The sequence below is a fragment of the Ursus maritimus genome, unplaced genomic scaffold, assembly GCF_017311325.1.
Source record: "Ursus maritimus isolate PB19 unplaced genomic scaffold, ASM1731132v1 scaffold_8, whole genome shotgun sequence".
Lineage (NCBI taxonomy): Eukaryota > Metazoa > Chordata > Mammalia > Carnivora > Ursidae > Ursus > Ursus maritimus.
In genome coordinates this window covers 38,536,705-38,554,343 of record NW_024426996.1, presented here as the reverse complement: position 1 = coordinate 38,554,343, position 17,639 = coordinate 38,536,705, and the positions used below count along the sequence as shown (strand labels likewise).

General features: G+C 46.8%; 1 protein-coding gene across 1 annotated transcript in view; it reads right to left on the bottom strand.

Annotated features, from left to right (window-relative positions):
* IGFBP7 (insulin like growth factor binding protein 7) overlaps nucleotides 1–13,011 on the bottom strand; it is a 69,525-nt gene extending 56,514 nt beyond the window's left edge. The window contains exon 1 of the mRNA XM_008701534.2: nucleotides 12,517–13,011. Within this exon, the coding sequence (XP_008699756.2) occupies nucleotides 12,517–12,991 (475 nt within the window). The 5' untranslated portion in view covers nucleotides 12,992–13,011. The remainder of the gene's footprint in view (nucleotides 1–12,516) is intronic.
* Nucleotides 13,012–17,639: the final 4,628 nt, after the last annotated feature.

Below are 17,639 nucleotides of genomic sequence, written 5' to 3'. Positions count from 1 at the left end.
AGATTGAGTTGTGTGGCTTTAGGTTAGTACTTTTCCTAAAGTATTGTGGTATTCCAACTTCCATGAATACCAACAAATACTGATGTAGAAATATTTCCATTCTGTCTGACTCCGATAACAGCACTGAAACCGCCAAGGAGATAAGCGGCAGCCAAACCTGCCTGTTGCTCGCATGGGACAGAGTGCTCCGTTTTCTAGGGCTCCCCCTTCCCACGGTGAACTAGATACTCTGAAAAGTCGCCCTGCTGTGAGACATTACCTGCTGGACAAATGGAGCAAAAACTGGCCCATCATTATTAGAGTTAGCCTAAGGAAATGGTGCACCCCCAAAGTCGCTTGAAGTCTTTTTAGAACAATAGTTCTGCACTTGGCCTGCACATTAAATCACCTCGGAGCTTGTAAAAGTCCTGCTGCCCAGGTCATGAGCAAACCAATTAAATCAGAATCTTGCAGGAGAACTCGGGCATCAGAATTTTATAAAACTCCCCGGGGGATTCTGATGTCCAGCCAAGGTGAAGAACCACTGCTTTAGAATGCGACAGAGCACACGGTGTGCAGGCAGAGTTGGTGGTTCCAGGGTACTGTCAATTTCACCCAAAACTGCGGAAGCTGGTGGAGCTGAAAAGTTACCTAGCTTCTTAAACTTCCTCTCCATTCCCTCCTTTCTTCTGCTCTCCTCCCTGTGCTGGGAGGTGGATGGCACCACTTTTCAAGTAGATGCAAAGAACCAACCTAAGTGGATACCTTCCTGAGTCTACAGATGTCTGTTTATAGTTAAATGTTTTGATTTTGTAAATGAATTCCTGCTAAGCTGAGACTACATGTGAAAGCCAAAGAGAAGATATATGAACTGCAAGCAAAGGGCTTTATTATTTTCAACAATAAGTCTCTAGGAGTCAAGGATAATACCCAATATGTACCTAATAAATACTAATACTCTTTGCCAATTCTGATTTGGGTTCATATTCTTCTTTGGAGCCAATATCTGATTTTTTGTTTTTGTTTTTAAATGAACCAACCAACAAACCTGTAAAACCTTTCCTATATATGCAGGGAATGAACAGACCAAGAATTACTTAATTTGAGTGTCCTCTGGGCGCCTGGGTGGCTCAGCTGGTTAAGTGTCTGCCTTCGGCTCAGGCCATGATCTCAGGGTCCTGGCATTGAGCCCCATGTCGGGCTCCCTGCTCAGCAGGGAATCTACTTCTCCCTCTTCCCGCTCTTGCTCGCGCACGCTCTCTCTCTCTCTCTCTCAAATAAATAATAAATAAAATCTTTAAAAAATTTATTTTAGTGTCCTTTGAATCTAAATTATCCTCTATACCTGAAAGGTGCTATTAGAAAAAAACCCTGGTACATGAAGATGGAAATCTCCATGCTGTAAAGCAAAGTGAACCCTCTGGCCAGTATCCCAGGGGTTTCCCACGTAACTGCCTTTGGCTCTGGGATCTCTCAGAGATAGAGCAGGACTCCCTGTCCTGAAATCCTTGAAGAGCAAGAACAAGAACTAGATGAAAGTTTTCAGGGATTTGTTTGTAGGAACAGCACCCTGACATTTGTTTGCATAGATCTAAACACAGGTTTCAGATCTAACCTGGAGATACATAGGGCAGTATTACATTTGAATTGGTCAAAGTAAGACATGTCAGGGGCCTGGGTCGCTCAGTTGGTTGAGCATCTGACTCTCGATTTCGGTCATGATCTCAGGGTTGTAAGATGGAGCCCAAGTTGGGATCTGCATTGGACGCGGAGCCTGCTTAAGATTCTTTCTCTCCCTCCCTCCCACCCCCCAAAGACATCAACATGTCAGAGTCAAGGTGCTTATGAACTAACTCATATCAGGGTTTATAATGCTAGTAACAGTAAAAACTGAAATGAAACAGCATTTACTGAGACTTTTCCATGCGCCAGGTACCAATGCTTTTCATGTATTAGCTCACTTAAGCTCCCAACAATCCTAAGCGGCAGACTTTAATATTGTACCTGCTTTGCAATCAAGAAAAGTATGAATCAAGGAGGTTAGGGTCACACCAGTAGGTAAGTGGCAAAGGGAGATTTGACTCACGTGGTCTAGCTCCGAAGTTCACATCCTTAACCATTCTCTGCTGTATTTCCTCACTTGTATCAGTCAGATTTTGGCTGCTGGGGGACCCAGAAGTCATAAGAATTGAAGACAATTGGTAGGGTCAGGCCTGGGGTCGGCCTTGGAGACCTATCAAGCCCGTGGTCACCAGTGGGTTATGGCTATCTCCCCTACCTTCTGGACTGGACCTGGGGGGGGGCACTGGATTTGGGGTGATGCATGGAATAAATCAGGATCCTAAAGCATCTGAAAAAAACTTCATCCCAAAGAAGCATAAAGAAAAGAAGGACAACCATCTCCCGGACCTTTCAGAGGTGGCATGCCAACTTTTTGCTTATTCGCCCTCTACAGGGGAATGCCAGGTGTGGCTCAGGATTCTGGGGATGGAACTGGGGGCCCAGGAGGAGCAGAGTTCACCATTTATAAAGTTGCTGGCCAAGCTCTGTGACTAACAAAGGGTTGGGGTTGCAGAGAGAAAACCAGATTTCTTTGTGCTCAGGCAGGAGAAAAGGGCAGCATGCAAGAACAGGCCAGGCAGAGCGAGTGAAAAAAAAGAGGCCTCCAAGGAGGCAGGAATGAGGGAGGGGCCGCTTACATTCCCACATCACAACTGGGTCCCAACAGGCCTGCCCCGGCCCTGACAGTTATCCTCTAGCGATCCAAAGGCTTGGTGGTGCAGAAAGAGCCAAGCTGCATCAGCTTCTCCTGCCTCTCTGCAGCTCTGATCTGAGACACACCGGAGCAGAGAGGGGCCTCTGGCTCCGAAGCGCTAGCCTGTCAAAACTTGGGCAGCTTCTTGCTCTCTGCCCCAGCCTGCCCTCTCCAGCTGGGCTGGGCATCTCTAATAAGCAGCCTCGCTGCATGAATTCCCTCCCCTCGCCTCCTCTAACTGGGAGTGGCGCTGCTGCCTAAGCATTTCACTCTCGGTCACATGCTGCACGGCTTCCCAGCTTCCCGAGGGGGGTCCTTCCGAAGCCAGGGCTGCAGGGTAATTGCTGCAGCTGCCACTGAAATTCACTTTCGGATTTCTGTTCCCTGAGCACAAAGTTCTGAAAGCTCCCATGGAGAAGGAGCAGGCTTTGCATCCGGCAGGCTCGGGCAACCCAGACAAATTCTGAAAGCCTCATTTCTGTGTGGTCTCTTTCAAAACCTTCTGAATGTTCCAGGAGATCTATTTCTTGATAACATTTTCTCCCTTGCTTGGGGTCAGGCCAGAAGAGAGCAGAACAGATGTTAGAGCTAAGCTTTCCCCATTCAACCACTTGACCGCTGGCCGGCTTATCTGCCGTGATGTAAATGAAATGTCTTTGAGCCTTTCTCACTCAGGGAAAAGACAGCCTCCAAAAAAGCTGGAGACGTCCCTTCTTCAAGAACAACAACATGAAAGGACAGGGTGATTGAAGTCAGCTGCATTTCTGCCTGTTAGAATATTAAAGTGCTCTCTTTTTTTCTCTCAGTCAAAATGGATTATGCTTGAGTTCTCAAACCCCGACAAGGAGCCTCCTTCTTTTGCAAGTCATCACCTGACGGACAAAAATATGCTTCAATCCCTAAACAGAGCAGCCCTACAATGGGGCGGGGAAGGGAGGGCAGGGCTCAGTCAGCACTCAGTTACAACTTCAGGTGAAAGGGAACCCTGGAGTGTGTTGACAGTGATCTTAGTGGATTTTTCTCCTTCACCCCACTTGGAGTTACCAGCAAGGCTGGCACGTGATCAAACAGTGCGCGCGCACACACACGCACGCGCGCGCGCACACACGTTATGGCCCGAGAGGTCCTGCTTGGGAAAATACTCAGGCCAGCTGCTCCCAGCACACTAGCCTTTCAAAAGCCTCTTGGTTGCAACGGAGGAGACTTCCCCACCTGGCCCTGGAAGGACTGACCCTAGACGGAGCTCAGGTATCTGTATAGGGCCCCCTCAGATACATTCATTTAAGAAATACCATCCTTCACGGAGTATAATTGGACATTTATTATACGGTGCATCCCATTACCACAAAAAGCTGAGTAAACAAAGATAGTACCTTTGTTATAACAAATTTGTTTTATGCTCATTGAAAGAGCTCTTTTAGAGCTCTTTACACAGGAATGTATCATCTATACGCCATCAATTCGTCAAAGAGAAAATTGAAGATAAATTCGTTAAGGTATTCTTAAAACTTTTTCCACACCAAAGTGTTGTCTTGTTTTTGTTTTTTTTTAAGATTTTGTTTTTGAGTAATCTCTACACGCAACGTGGGGCTCGAACTGACAGCCCAGAGATCAAGAGGCCCGCGTGCTCCACCCACTAAGCCAGCCAGGCGCCCCTTGACGCTTGTTTTAAACTGTTTATTTTGAAATAATTTTCGGTTTACAGAAGAGAAAGAGAGTGCAGAGAGCTGAGGCTATGGGTCTGGGTGCCACACTTTGAACAGCAAGCTGGAGAATACCTAGATTTACACACCAGAAACGCCCGATTACTGGCCGTGTGGATGGCTGACCTGCAGTTTCCTTATTTGGAATCTGGGCTACGTCCCTCTCACGCCAAGGTTGCCGTGAGCAGCAAAGCAGCAAACAGCCACAGCAGCCCTCAGTTACCCGTAAATGAGCCGCAAACATCCGTGATTCTCACTACCTACAAGGTACCATGTAGAGTTCTCGCCCAATTACCGTCAAGAATGACTCTGCACTGATTGGGCGCTGTGTACTGTGCAGTGACTTCACACCCGTTCCACGGTTTGAGCTCCGCACTAATCCTGGGAAGCAGGTACACGACACCGTCCTTCACTTATTAAATGGGTCATCCTGCGGTTCTGAGGGTGTTGCTTTTTCATATAAGCTCTACTTGGAATACGCGGGCTGGTCCTTGGCACTCTCACTGTCAGTAAGTGACTTCACGCCTTATGAACGCGGCGGCTCTGTCAGCACGGGGTTACTCCGTCTGTGTCGCCAGGTCTGAACCACACGTACTTTCAGACAGAACTTCTCTGCAACCTCAGCCTGCTTTGGGGCCCAACCCGTTCCGCCCAGCTCCTCTCCCGGGGAACCCACGGAGGCACTAAGGGAGGCGGGCCTCGCGCTCGCTCCAGCTGTTCCGCATGCAGGGCACCCCGCCCTCCGCTGTAGAATGGTAAAGTCAATTCAACACATTAGCTTTTTCAAAGGCACCAGATCATTCTGCCATTAACCCAACTTGAGATAAAAGACTTAAACTATTTAATACATCAATGCGAAGTAAAAACTAAACAAAAACAAGAACACCCCCCACCCATGCCCCCCATGACCAACCCTGGCTTTCTTCTCCTGACCTCTTCACTTTCCTTTGTAGGCTTTGTGGGGTAGTGGGGTGGTGGGACTTATCGACCTGAAAAACCCACCCAGAACAGCCTCGGGAAAGCTTTCCTTAGACATGTCTAGTCCCTCCCACCCACCTTCCCGAAGAGTAAAGGTCTCATGGGTAAATCTTTAGAACTGCCTAAAATAAGCTGACATTCATTTATACATTCACAAGTCTTCTGCCTCGAATCTTTCTAACAGTAAATTACAAAAAAAGTTTCCATTCATAGGCTCCCTGGCTTAAAAGTTCTTTTGATGACAATGCAGGGTTCCTTCTTAATAGCTGCTGAAAACAAGAGGCTTAGAATTAGAAACACAGATGAGGTGAGATCATTTGTGGGTAGCTTGAGGTAAAGGAAGCACCATAATCTTATTCGCAGTGGGGAGGAATTTAGAATGAAGGAAGGCTGGCTGGCCTTGGGCTCCATCCAAGAGTGTTGTCACTAAACTACCCAAGGAGAGCCTTATAAGGCAGCTTCTTGTAGAAGCCGAGTCTGCAGTAAACCCAGAGGGCAGGCTCTAGGGGAAGGATGGAAATCAGATTTAGCGGTGTCAGTAGCTGCCTGCTTAGCTCAATCATTCCATCTCACAGGTCTAGAGTAGCAAAGATTCTAAAACTTTTTGCAGCCCCTTCCACATGCTTCCCCTCCTCACTTGGGTTCTCTCTCAGCTCTCCACAAGGGAATCTTTCAGACAAATTCTCTGGACTCCCACAGGAGGATGTTACGGTATCCCACAGTTGTTTTTTTAAGAGCCGGTTCTTCCCGCTGTGTAATCTAAATGTGCCTCATGGTTACTTAATTCCAGGCCCTTTAATTCCATCTCCTGAGGAATTGTAGAACAGAAGGTCAGGCACCTTCTGTTTAATAACTCATTCCCAACCATGAAGAAACATTAACTTTTTCTTTGGATTACTTTCCTCGAGAAGAATCTTAGTCCTTTAAGACCCTTTTCCAAGGCGGCCTACTATCTATTCTAAAGCTTCTATGGGTTTTCAAATCTTCCCTGAAATGTGGTGATTAAAACTAGGTAAAATAAGAATGAGCCAAAGTCCTGAAGTTTCTGTGCTCAAGAAAGGCAAATGAGGCCAGAAAAATTTTAAAAGCTGGGGTAGACTTTTTGGGATGTGACTTTTTCTGTGTCTGATCGGGACGCAGAGAGAGGAATGGAGAGAAAGGAAGAGCTTCCTGAAATGAGCAAGTGGCCATAATTCCAGAGCAGGGCTGGCTAATGAGCAAGTGATGAGAGGACACTTTGTAAGGAGTCATTATAAGACAAAAAGCACAGCACAATGGGCTCCTCTCTCCCCAAGAACACACAGCTTGCCCGGCAGGTTAGGAACCTGGATTTAACAACGCTTCTAAGATCTGAGAAACTTAAGGTCTTGCACCCCTCACCGGGATTACTATAACAGCTTCTTAATGGGAGTCTGACCGCAGTTTGCCCCTTGCCAATCCATTCTAAGGGTGGCCAACACAGATTTCTAAAAAGCATAAATCCAGTCCTATCACTCTCTAGGTCCCACTGCTCTTGTGATCGCCTCTAAACTTCGACGCAGCTAAACTCCCTCCATCACTGAGCTCTGTCAAGTGTCCAGTTGCCACCTCTGCTTTCTCTCTGCAAGGCAGCCCCGCGGAACCACGTGCTAGTGCTTCTGCTGCTAATAGTCATCTCATCTCCCTTCTAAGTCCATTCCAACTCCCATGCTAGCTCTGCTCCAGCCAATTCCTTCACATTCCTGTCTCAGGACCTTATTCTATCAGAAGTCATTCCTGGCTCTCTCTCTCTCTCTCTCTCTTTTTTTTTTTTTTCCCAAATCTGGGTGAAGGATCCCCCTCCTCTGGGCTCCATGACCATCTTATAGTATAACTGTGTTAGTTTAACAAGTATTGCCTGGACTTCCATTCCCCCCATCCCTGGAGGTAAACCAGACCATTAATAATTTCATTTATTTTTCAAATCCCTGTTTCAGCTTTCAGTAAAGTTCTACAATTCTGACACCAGTTGCAACGTGTCTTTTCCATGCCACCAAGCAAGTCTTTGACACCAGCTGGATGTCCTTTTCTGACACTACCTGAGAGACTGATAGCTTGCACAGCTCAGTCTCACCAGACTGCACCCCCGCCCTTCAGATGCCCATCCCAAGTCCAGTTTGACACCTATGCTTCTGACTGGCCACAGATGGGAGGTTCCAACCACTCCCTCCTTAGGTTCAATTAATTTGCTACAGTGGCTCACAGAACTCAAAGAAACGTTTTACTTACAAAACTACCAGTTTATTACAAAAGGATACAACTCAGGAGAGCCAGACAGAAGAGCTGTGTAGGGCAAGGAACGGGGAAAGGGGTACGGATAGAGCTTCCATGCCCTGTCCGGGAGTGCCACTCTCCCAGCACCTCCAATGTTCACCAACCCAGAAGCTCTCTGAACCCATCCTTCTGGGTATTTGTGGAGGCTTCATAACATAAGCATGATTTAACGATTCGATGACAATGATTGGTCTCCAGCCCATCTCCCCTCCCAGGAGGTGGGGGGTGGGCCTGAAAGTTCCCACCCAACAATCAGGTGGTTGGTTCCACTGGCAGGCAACCAGCCCCCTCCTCTGTCCCAAAGTCTCTCATTAACACAGCAAAAGATACCCCATCACCATCCACACTTAGGAAATTCCAAGGGCTTTAGGAGCTTCACTGAAGAAACAGGGTAAGATCACATATATATGTATTATAAATCACATATCACAAGTTTGTAACTCATTGGTGGATAGTAATACAACATGGGCATTTAAATGATAGGCTCGTTTTTATGTTGATAACCTAAAATGAGCTTCTCAAAGAGCAAATGTTTAAAATCCATCAAATGAAAGGAGTTTCTGAAAACCAAAATCTTTTACTGAAGCTTTTTCCATTCACAGAACAGTTTTTGCAGCTCTGAACCTAATTCTTACCAAAAAGAGGATGAAGAAATGTTGGGATTTGGGGAGAAAAGTGACCACCTAATGTTAGAGTTCAGGGATAGCATTGGAAGGAAGATGAGTCAATGGTCAGATGTATTCCTTGGCCTAGACTTCAGGAAGGCAGACTACACAAGGAAAAAAAGAGGACAGACAGGTAGGAGAGTCCATAGCCTGCATTTCCAAATGGGAAGGCCCTTTCTTCCATGGATTCCTTTGTTTAATCAGCAAGTATTTACCAAGTGTCCAACTAATTGCCAGCCAATGTATTTGTAAATAATTATAAGATAGAGTCCCTCTTTTTGTATGCTCCTCGTCTACTGGGGAAGACAGACATTCAAAGAGCCCTTTGGAGACAACGGGGAGGCTATACTAACCAGCAGAGCTTGTGCTTCCCTCGGGAATTCTGGTCCCTTGGCCGAAATCCTCACATGGACCCTCTGCATGCTTGGCCCAGCCTCACTTGATACTGCTCCTCCGTCCCTAGCCTCCATCCCATTGCCCTGTTGTACATTCTTCACAGCACCTGCTATTAAATGAAAATGTTTCTGTTGAAAGCTTACAGTAGAAGCCATGAGAAAGGGATCTTGTTTATTTTATTCAAGGCTGCTTGCCCTGAGACTAGAAGAACGCCTGGCAAATCCATATATTCTTTCAACGTGTGTCTAAAGCAGCTACCAGTGCCAGGCACTGATGTAGGCACAGATCAGGAAGCAAAAATTCCCTTTCCTCATGGAGCTTACTTTCAAGTTCCATAACAATAATAAATATTTATGGAGTGCTTTCTATGGATCATCTCCACAATACTGAATCTTAACAGCAACTCTGAGACAGGTAGGATTATAATCCTTTTATTACAGGCGAGGAAACCTGGTCCCAAGAGGTCAAGTGACTTGCCTAAGGAAAGGGGCAGGGTTAAGATGCACACCTGGGAGTCTGGCCCTAGTGTTCCGTGTCTTACTGATCTGCTAGAATGCCTCCTGCTTACATATCCACAGTATGTGTGCAATAGATATTGTTGAAAAATGGCTGGAAGCCTACAAAGAACCAAAGGAGGGCAATGACATCATTATGGGGGTAGAGGGTAGATGGAGCAGGGTGGGGGGCGTTCAGGAGCTTCAGAGAAAGGGACATGGGCCGATTCTTGAAGGCCTGGAGTTCAAAGGGTGGAAAGATAGTGAGGGTGTGATTGCAAACAACAGCAAACAGCAACACTTACTGTGACTGGACTATAAGGGGGTTGGAAAGAAGAGGCCAAAATAATATAGTTATAGTAAAGAGCCTTGTACACCCTGCTAGGTACTTTGAGCTTGGTCCTAAAAGTATTAAACACAGAGACCCAAGGTGCCTGAAATGGAATCGCCAAGAAGTTCAAATTTAAAGGACCATGAACAAACCATGAACAAAAGGTGTTAACCAAGAACCAGAATAAAGGAGCACCATATTCTCTTCCAACTGTGTGATTTTATTATAGATCTCAGCACGTCTATAACTTTTTATTAAGCTGAACTGTCAAATCCCCTCTTCCACTTACTCATGACGTCAGAGACCTCAATAAGATCTAATGGCACTAAATTCATGATGACAGTTCCAAGGTTTGAGATGATTAGCTCATTACCTTTTGGACATATTTTCGAGAAGATGGCTTTGCCTCTTACCACAGATACAGAAAACAAGCAGATCAAGATCTTTCTCCAGATGGTAGGTAAGTGATGATCTCAGAAAAGAAGGGGAGGATTGGGAATGTCTCCAGGGCTCCAAGAAAAGCACTTAGGGAGGTGAGATTGCAACCTGAATGGATACTTTCTTTTTTTTTCTTTTTTCTTTTTAACTTTATTTATTTATTCGATAGAGATAGCCAGCGAGAGAGGGAACACAAGCAGGGGGAGTGGGAGAGGAAGAAGCAGGCTCATAGCAGAGGAGCCTGATCTGGGGCTCGATCCCATAATGCCGGGTTCACGCCCTGAGCCGGGCAGACGCTTAACCGCTATGCCACCCAGGTGCCCCTGAATGGATACTTTCTTAATCAACAAGACCAGATCTGTTTGTGCTAGCACCAGATCCTTGGCTACGGAACACCCAGCACAGTGCAGACCCGTGCTACATGCTCACTAAATGCAGGTTAACAAGATGAACAGAAATGCCCCCTTCCTCTCAATACCTGAGGAAGCATAACAAGTTTCTTCTCAGGGTAGAAATGGCTGGAAGAACCTAGAAAATGCATTTCCTATTCTCTGCAGAGCCCCAGTACTAAATGGCACAGAAATAAATGGCACTCTGTCAGGTTTGCCTCTGTCATGGTCAAAACCCCTCCACGTCAGGAGAAATCTATTAGGAGATCTGGTTTTAGCCCCATTTGTCTCTGTTGTAGAAAAGTACACTGGTAGACCTCACACTCTTTTCTGCTTTCTCTGGCAATCCCTTATAAATGGTCCCAGGCACTAGACCCCATATCTCTAAATTTAGATTGGGAAGAAAAGGCTAATTTATGTCAAGGTTTCCAGTTTTAGATGTTATTTCCCTTAACATTTTCCCAAACAGAAAGAAAAACCAGGTCTGTATCTTCATGGGGTTTGCAGTCTGGAAAGATGCTGAGGAACCGGGTGTACGTGGCAATGAGGTGATAGGACTAGTTCTATAGGACTGTCCATCCCAAGATTTTATAATCCCGCTGTGTGTTTAGAGACCCACATAACAGGGAAGAAAAAGGGATAAAACCAGCTATAGACTAGAATTGGCAACAATGCTTAAACAATCACCCAGTTAACCTTCTACTCTGATAACCAAGTACCAGTGATTTGGAAAGACTATGGGGAAAAATTCCCCTTGGAATGTTTATAAGAAAAAAAAAATCTCAGTATTTGGAATGAGTTTTTAAACTGCACACATTTCTCTTTTCAGGAAATGACAGATGAATTAGATCCACAAGAACAAATGACTGTTTCTGTTGGAAAAGTCTGTGAATTATTTTGGGTTGTGATTTTCTAAGTTTAAGGTGACAATAATCTAAACAGTCAACAGTAAGTTTACACGATTTAAGCCTTTCAGTAGTGAACTCTGAAATTAGTGACATACGACCTATCAGAGTATGGACTTCTGGGAAAAGCTCTAAAAAAAAAAATTATTTGGAAAGTGTGGAGAAAGTCTGGGCTGTGCTTAAAGAAGCAACTGCTTCTGTCGTTTCAAGAGAAATGCTTCCCTCCCTTTTTCTACATTGGCTGGGGCCGGGAGAGGGACTGCCAAGGTTGGATCTCTAACTTTCCCTTGAAATTACAGCTTACGGAAAATGTTATTTCAGACAGAGTTAAAATCTGTGAGGTTTCTTTTCCCTTACAAGTCCAGACTCTTACTTATTTTCCCCTTTCATTTATGGCAAGTTTGGACCTGTCTGGAATAAAATAAACGATCAAACAGAACCTCAAAGGCTTTGCTGCTGAACAGTGCATCCTGGGGACGAATTGCACAAAAATGGGACAAGAAAGAAAAATAAAATAGTCATAAGGTTCACAATATAAACTACATCATAAAAACATTCTTCAAAGAGTTTATACTTTTTGCCCACAAATAATTAGCTAGGTTATTGCTTGAGACTCTTTAATTTCCAGTAAGTGAATTACTTTCTCTGATATTAAGAAACCATGAAATCCAATTTTTAAAATTCCTACAGTCTAGCCAATTAGACGTAGGACAAATAACTTCTCTGAAAGTCCTTACTTTGTACTTCATCGTCAAACTCTTTCCCTCATCTCTTGACTTCACTTTTACCTATCCACCCAAGCCAAGAAAGAAAGACGAGAAAATGACATCTCTGGGTTTCCAAAAGAGTGGGGGCAGCTTTTGCCAATCAACTTGCCAGCTGTTAAACTGACCTGGGTAAGCCTTTGGGATGGGGGAGTCTGTGGTATCGGAAAATGTTTTCTATATATACACTCGCCCGCCAGTCCTCACTTCTTGGCGCAAGCAACAAGCTTTCAAAATAAAACCACCAAAAAAAGAGAAGAGGGGGCGTCTCCATGCCTCCCAGTGGCTGCCAACTCCTCCCCTCACATCCCTTTCCCGGGATGCCCACAGGGGTCCTACCCGGACTGCGGACGCCCTGTCGGGTCTGATCCGCCAGGGGGCGCGCGGCCGCGGGGTTAGGGTTGGAAGGGAAAGCGCTCGTGCCCACCTTGCTCGCAGGTGCCCTTGCTGACCTGGGTGATGGCCTTCTCCCCGCGGCTCTCGGCCCGCAGGCTGGCGGCGCGCAGCTGGCACCCGCTGGGGTAGGTGATGCCGTCACTGCCGCACACCGGGTAGCGGCTCTTGCACACGCACACGCCGCTCACCACCGGGCCGCCGGCTGCTGCCCCGGCTTTACCCTTCCGCCTCTTGCGGCTCTTCACGCACTCCATGCCCGGCGCGCAGTGCCCCCTGCCGGCGCCGCCGCCCCCGCACGGCTCGCCCTCGCCTCGGGCGCACACCGGGCAGCAGCCGCAGGCGTCGCGGGTCTCGCCCAGCGGGCAGCCCCGCGGGGGCAGGGGCGGGCAGGCGGCCGGCTCGCAGGGGCCGCAGGCGTCCGAAGAGGAGGAAGAGGAGAGGGGCAGGAGCAGGAGCAGCAACCCGGCGGCGCCGAGGAGCAGGACACTCAGCTGCTGCCGCTCCATGGCTGGGCGCGGAGGCGGCAGGAGCGCGAGTGAGTTGGGTCCCGCTGCCCCGAGCTTTAAACTCGGCGCCCCGCCCGGTCCGGCCCGGGAACCACACCCCGGGGCGGTGAGAGCTCAGCTGCCCCGCCCCGACCGCGCCTCCCGGGACCGCCGGGCTCCAGCGCGCCCCTGCCGGCGGGGTGGGGCATCCTCGCAGCCCTGGGGCGCTGGGTTTCGGGATGGGTTCGCTCGCCTGCTGCCTCCCCACGCACCCCACCCGCTCTGTTCGCGCCCCTGCCCTTCACCTGGGGGACTGCTCCCCAGTTCCTCGGGGTCGCCCGCAGGGACGGCCCCTTTCCCAGCCAAGATGTTTATACTTCTTAACAACAAGGACTTTGAGACGACCCCGTGTTTAATCTATTAAATTCCCCGTGGGCCTGGGAGATCTAAGTACTGATTACTCTTTTAGGAACAATTCGTGTTTAAAACCCCAGATGGGGATTTGTGTCCCGGTTGGCCACAGGCCCGGTGTGGTCTTGGGTGCCGGGCTAAGAGGACAAATCATTGCCAACCACTCCTCTTTTCTGCAACTTCATAATTGACTCCTCCCCCTGTGCTCTCTTATGCCAAGGCAAGTTTTAAGTGTGAGTACTGAATTCACGAGAGAGCTGTTTCATTGCCTTGGGTTCCTTCTAAACAGTGCTGGATCTCCATCAAACCTCTCCAGAGAACAGGGCACAGCTGGGTTGCCACTGAGGCCCCTGAAGCCATTTTCACCCGTCATCCCATGAGGTTTTTGATATAAACCACTGACAGTTCCTCCTCCCTCTTTCTGTAAAGTGCTCAGCAGACTTACCCTTAGGGCCTCTTTTTCTGCGAGGAGGCCCTTCAATTCCCTCCTATCCAGACATTTAAATTCTTTCCATTTTTATTGAACATACAACACTGCCATGTGCATCATTGTGCATGTCACCTCTTAGTTCTTCAGAGTTCTTTTTTCTTAGCATAAATCCAAGGTTTTATAGGATTGCTAACTCACGGTGTGAGGTTCACGATGCCACCAGCAACATACAGATGTCACTCTCATCAGCCCTACTAGGATTCCTGCAAACTTTTTTGAAAATTATACAATCACAAAATTTATTCGGGAAATAAAAAAACCAAGCATGCTTCTATCCAGAAAACCTAGCACTGCTTTTCGACCTCTCCTTAGATATTCCGGAAAGTGACACTTCTCTTTAAAAGGTCATACAATGAAAAGTCTTTGGAGCAGAGTTTTCCTAAAACTCTGTCCTGGGACTTTTCCTTTGTCCCACTGTGAGACAGAGTTTACATGACCCAGTATAGAGTCCCAAATTGAAACAAATGCAGAGCGCACTCTGGCATTTCCTATTCTGCTGCAACGTTATGAACTCACTGGTCAAGTTCCGCTAAGGTGATGATGACCCGCTTTGACTATCTGTCGTGGTTTTAGCTTCCCCACAGCTGACCCTGAGAACAAGGATTTCAGTGCAGTAGTTTACTTGAGAGGGCACATAAGGACACACCAGTTGCACAGGGCTTGGGTGGGGGGTGGGAGTGGGCAGAAAGGGAAGACAGTCAGTAAAGGTGCTTATCAAGGTAGCTCCCAGGTGGGTGTACAGCCAGATGAACCCCTCAGGCTCCACACATTTGTGGGGGGGGTGCATAGGAACACTGAGAGCAGCTGTATGGTGTTTTGAAACCCTGCATCAAAGCCAGCAGTAAGAATGCAAGCATGTGGGACTGTAGAGTCCCTTTGGGGGCCCTCACTGACCAGGAAGCAGAAGAGCAGCGGCATTCTCGTCACTGAAGGGGGCGCTGGGGCTGTGAGATATCTCCAATGAGGAGCACCTGAAAACGGCAACAGATGTGGTTATTCAGAGGAAGGAGAAATGGCAGGAAAATGGAGCCTTGACAAGCTTGACAACTCCTTGCTTCCAAGAAAGAAGATATTGTCACCTATTCAGTTTTAGTTCTGGTGAGATGAAAAGCCTGGGTGTGGAAAAAGGATTATGTCATTCACAAATAGAGTTTTATACTTCTTCCATTTAATCTTGATGCCATTTATTTATTTATCTTGCCTTGTCCTGGGTAGAACCTCCAGTGTAATGTGGAATACCAGTGGTGAGAGTGGGCGTCCTTGTCTTGCTCCTGACCTTAACCTTAGAAAGAATGCTTTCAGTCTTTCACCACTAAGGATAATGTTACCTGTGAGTGTTTCATAGATGGTCGTATCAGGTTGAGGAAATTCTTTTCTATCCTCCATTTTGTTGAGTGCTTTTATCACCAAGAGTTGGAATTTTAACTTTTGAATTGTCAAATGCCTTTTTTGCATCTGTTGAGAAGATCAATAAAGATGTGTTTTATTCTGTTCATGTGGCATAGTACATTACTTGATTTTTGAACGTTAAACCAAACTTGCATGTCTGGGATAAAATCCCATTCGGTCATGATGTATATTCCTTTTTTGGATAAAATCCCATTTAGTCATGATGTATATTCCTTTTTATATGTTTCTGGGTTTGGTCTGCTGATACGCTGTTGCGGGGTTTTGGCATCTGCATTCATTGGTGATATTGGACCACAGTTTTCTTTGTTGTCTTTGGTTTTGGTATCAGGGTGACGGTGAGTTAGGAGGTATTCTCTCATCTTTTTTTTTTCTTTTTTTGAAGTTTCTGAAGAATTGGTATTAATTTTTCTTCAGATGTTTAGATTTCACCAGTGAAGTCATCTGGGCCCCAGCTTTTCTTCATGGACCGTGTTTTGTTACTAATTCAATCTCTTTACTTGTTCCACATCTGTATTAGTTTGCAAGGCTGCCGTAATAAAATACTACAGATGAGGCAGCTTAAACAACAGAAATGTATTTTTGCACAGTTCTGGAGTCTCGAAGCCCCAGATCAAGGTGCTGGAAGGGTTGGTTTCCTCTGAGGACTCTAAGGGCAAGATCCTCTCCCTACTTCAGACCAGGTGCTGTCTATAATACTAAGTGCCCCTTCCCTTGCTAGAGGAGACTGCTACTTTACCTAAATAAAAACTTGGAAAAAAAAAAAAAGACTGCTGCTTTACCAATTATTTCTATTACTAGAGTATGCCTTCCCTATAGGTAAGAGTTATTGAGATAATCATAGAATTGTTCCATCCAGGGGCGCCTGGGTGGCACAGCGGTTAAGCGTCTGCCTTCGGCTCAGGGCGTGATCCCAGTGTTCTGGGATTGAGCCCCACATCAGGCTCCTCCGCTATGAGCCTGCTTCTTCCTCTCCCACTCCCCCTGCTTATGTTCCCTCTCTCGCTGGCTGTCTCTATCTCTGTCGAATAAATAAATAAAATCTTAAAAAAAAAAAAAAAGAATTGTTCCATCCAGAGTGAACTCCTGCTTCCTAGACCTTCCCCAAAATTACTCAACCAAAGTCCAAATCCTGTAATAGGTTCTTTCTAGCACCCTCTTAACTGTGGGAACTCCGCAGAATGCAGCCCATTCTCTCCTGCTACAATGAGTAAGAAAGCCAATGTATTTGACTACGGGTGTGTTCCTGGTGGCCTTTGGATGAAGGGCAATGGCACATGAGAGATTTGCCCCCCAGCTCCTTCTTTACTATTCTATTTCAGCTCAACATGCCCCCACCCCAACCCATAGCACACTCCCAAAACCTTTGCCAATGGGTCTATGTACCTGGCAAACACCCTTCTCGGTGGGGCATCTCCAAGACTTCCCAGGCCAGCAAACTTCGATGGCATCTGTGGGAGGCTGAGGGTGCCATGTGGCCTGCCTCCCCAGCAGACATCTAACTGGAAAAGGGACTATTTGTCTCCCATTTTTGCAAACACCACAGGTATTTTGGCTGCTTCCCCCTCACTTGGCTTCTTTGGGTGGGAGGGGGCAGGCACGAAGGGGAGGAGAACCCTCCCGTGTCTTCCACTAGGCTCTCACTCGCCCCCAACCTGCTTATATAGAGTAGGGGTGAGTGTGCTGGATAGGGTTGATTGTTGTAGGCCATTTAGCTCTGGGAAGCATTCTGCTCCGGTTCTTGGTGGCTCTTTTTTAGAATGTGGGAACACGTAGCATCTGCAGCTTTGGGTTGTGGATCCGAGGTCCATTTCCAGGCACAGTAAAAGTTGTTCTATTTAACAGTCTGTTATGATAGTTTTTCATCATCTTGATCATCATTTCATTTTCTTCTCCTCTCCCTCTTCCTCCATCATCATCATCAGTAAGTAGATTGTCAGGTGGTGGGATGGGGGCGGATGATGATCCCAGCCCAGATAAACCACACATGAAAAGGTTAAAGCCAGTGGAAAGGACTTTGTCACATCCCCACAACTGAAAAAAGTCCAGCATAGCTGAAGCAAGGTGTGTATGGGGAGAACTGGGGAGAAATGATTCTGGAGAGAAGGCAGAAATGGGATGACCAAGGGTTTTGCACAGCAAGCCCACGACTTTGGACTGGAGCTTATAGAGGACAGTGAGCTGTTGAAAGATTCAGGGGAGAGGCAAGATCAGGTTTGCAGTGTAGGAAGGTCAGTACAGAAGACAGGAATGGATTCAAATAGGGACAGACTTGAAGAAAGAGTGTAATTTCTACACAGTAGGGGCGACCTTTAGCCTTTGTAGTGTGTTTATATAAATTAGAAAAAGCTCCCCCCCCCC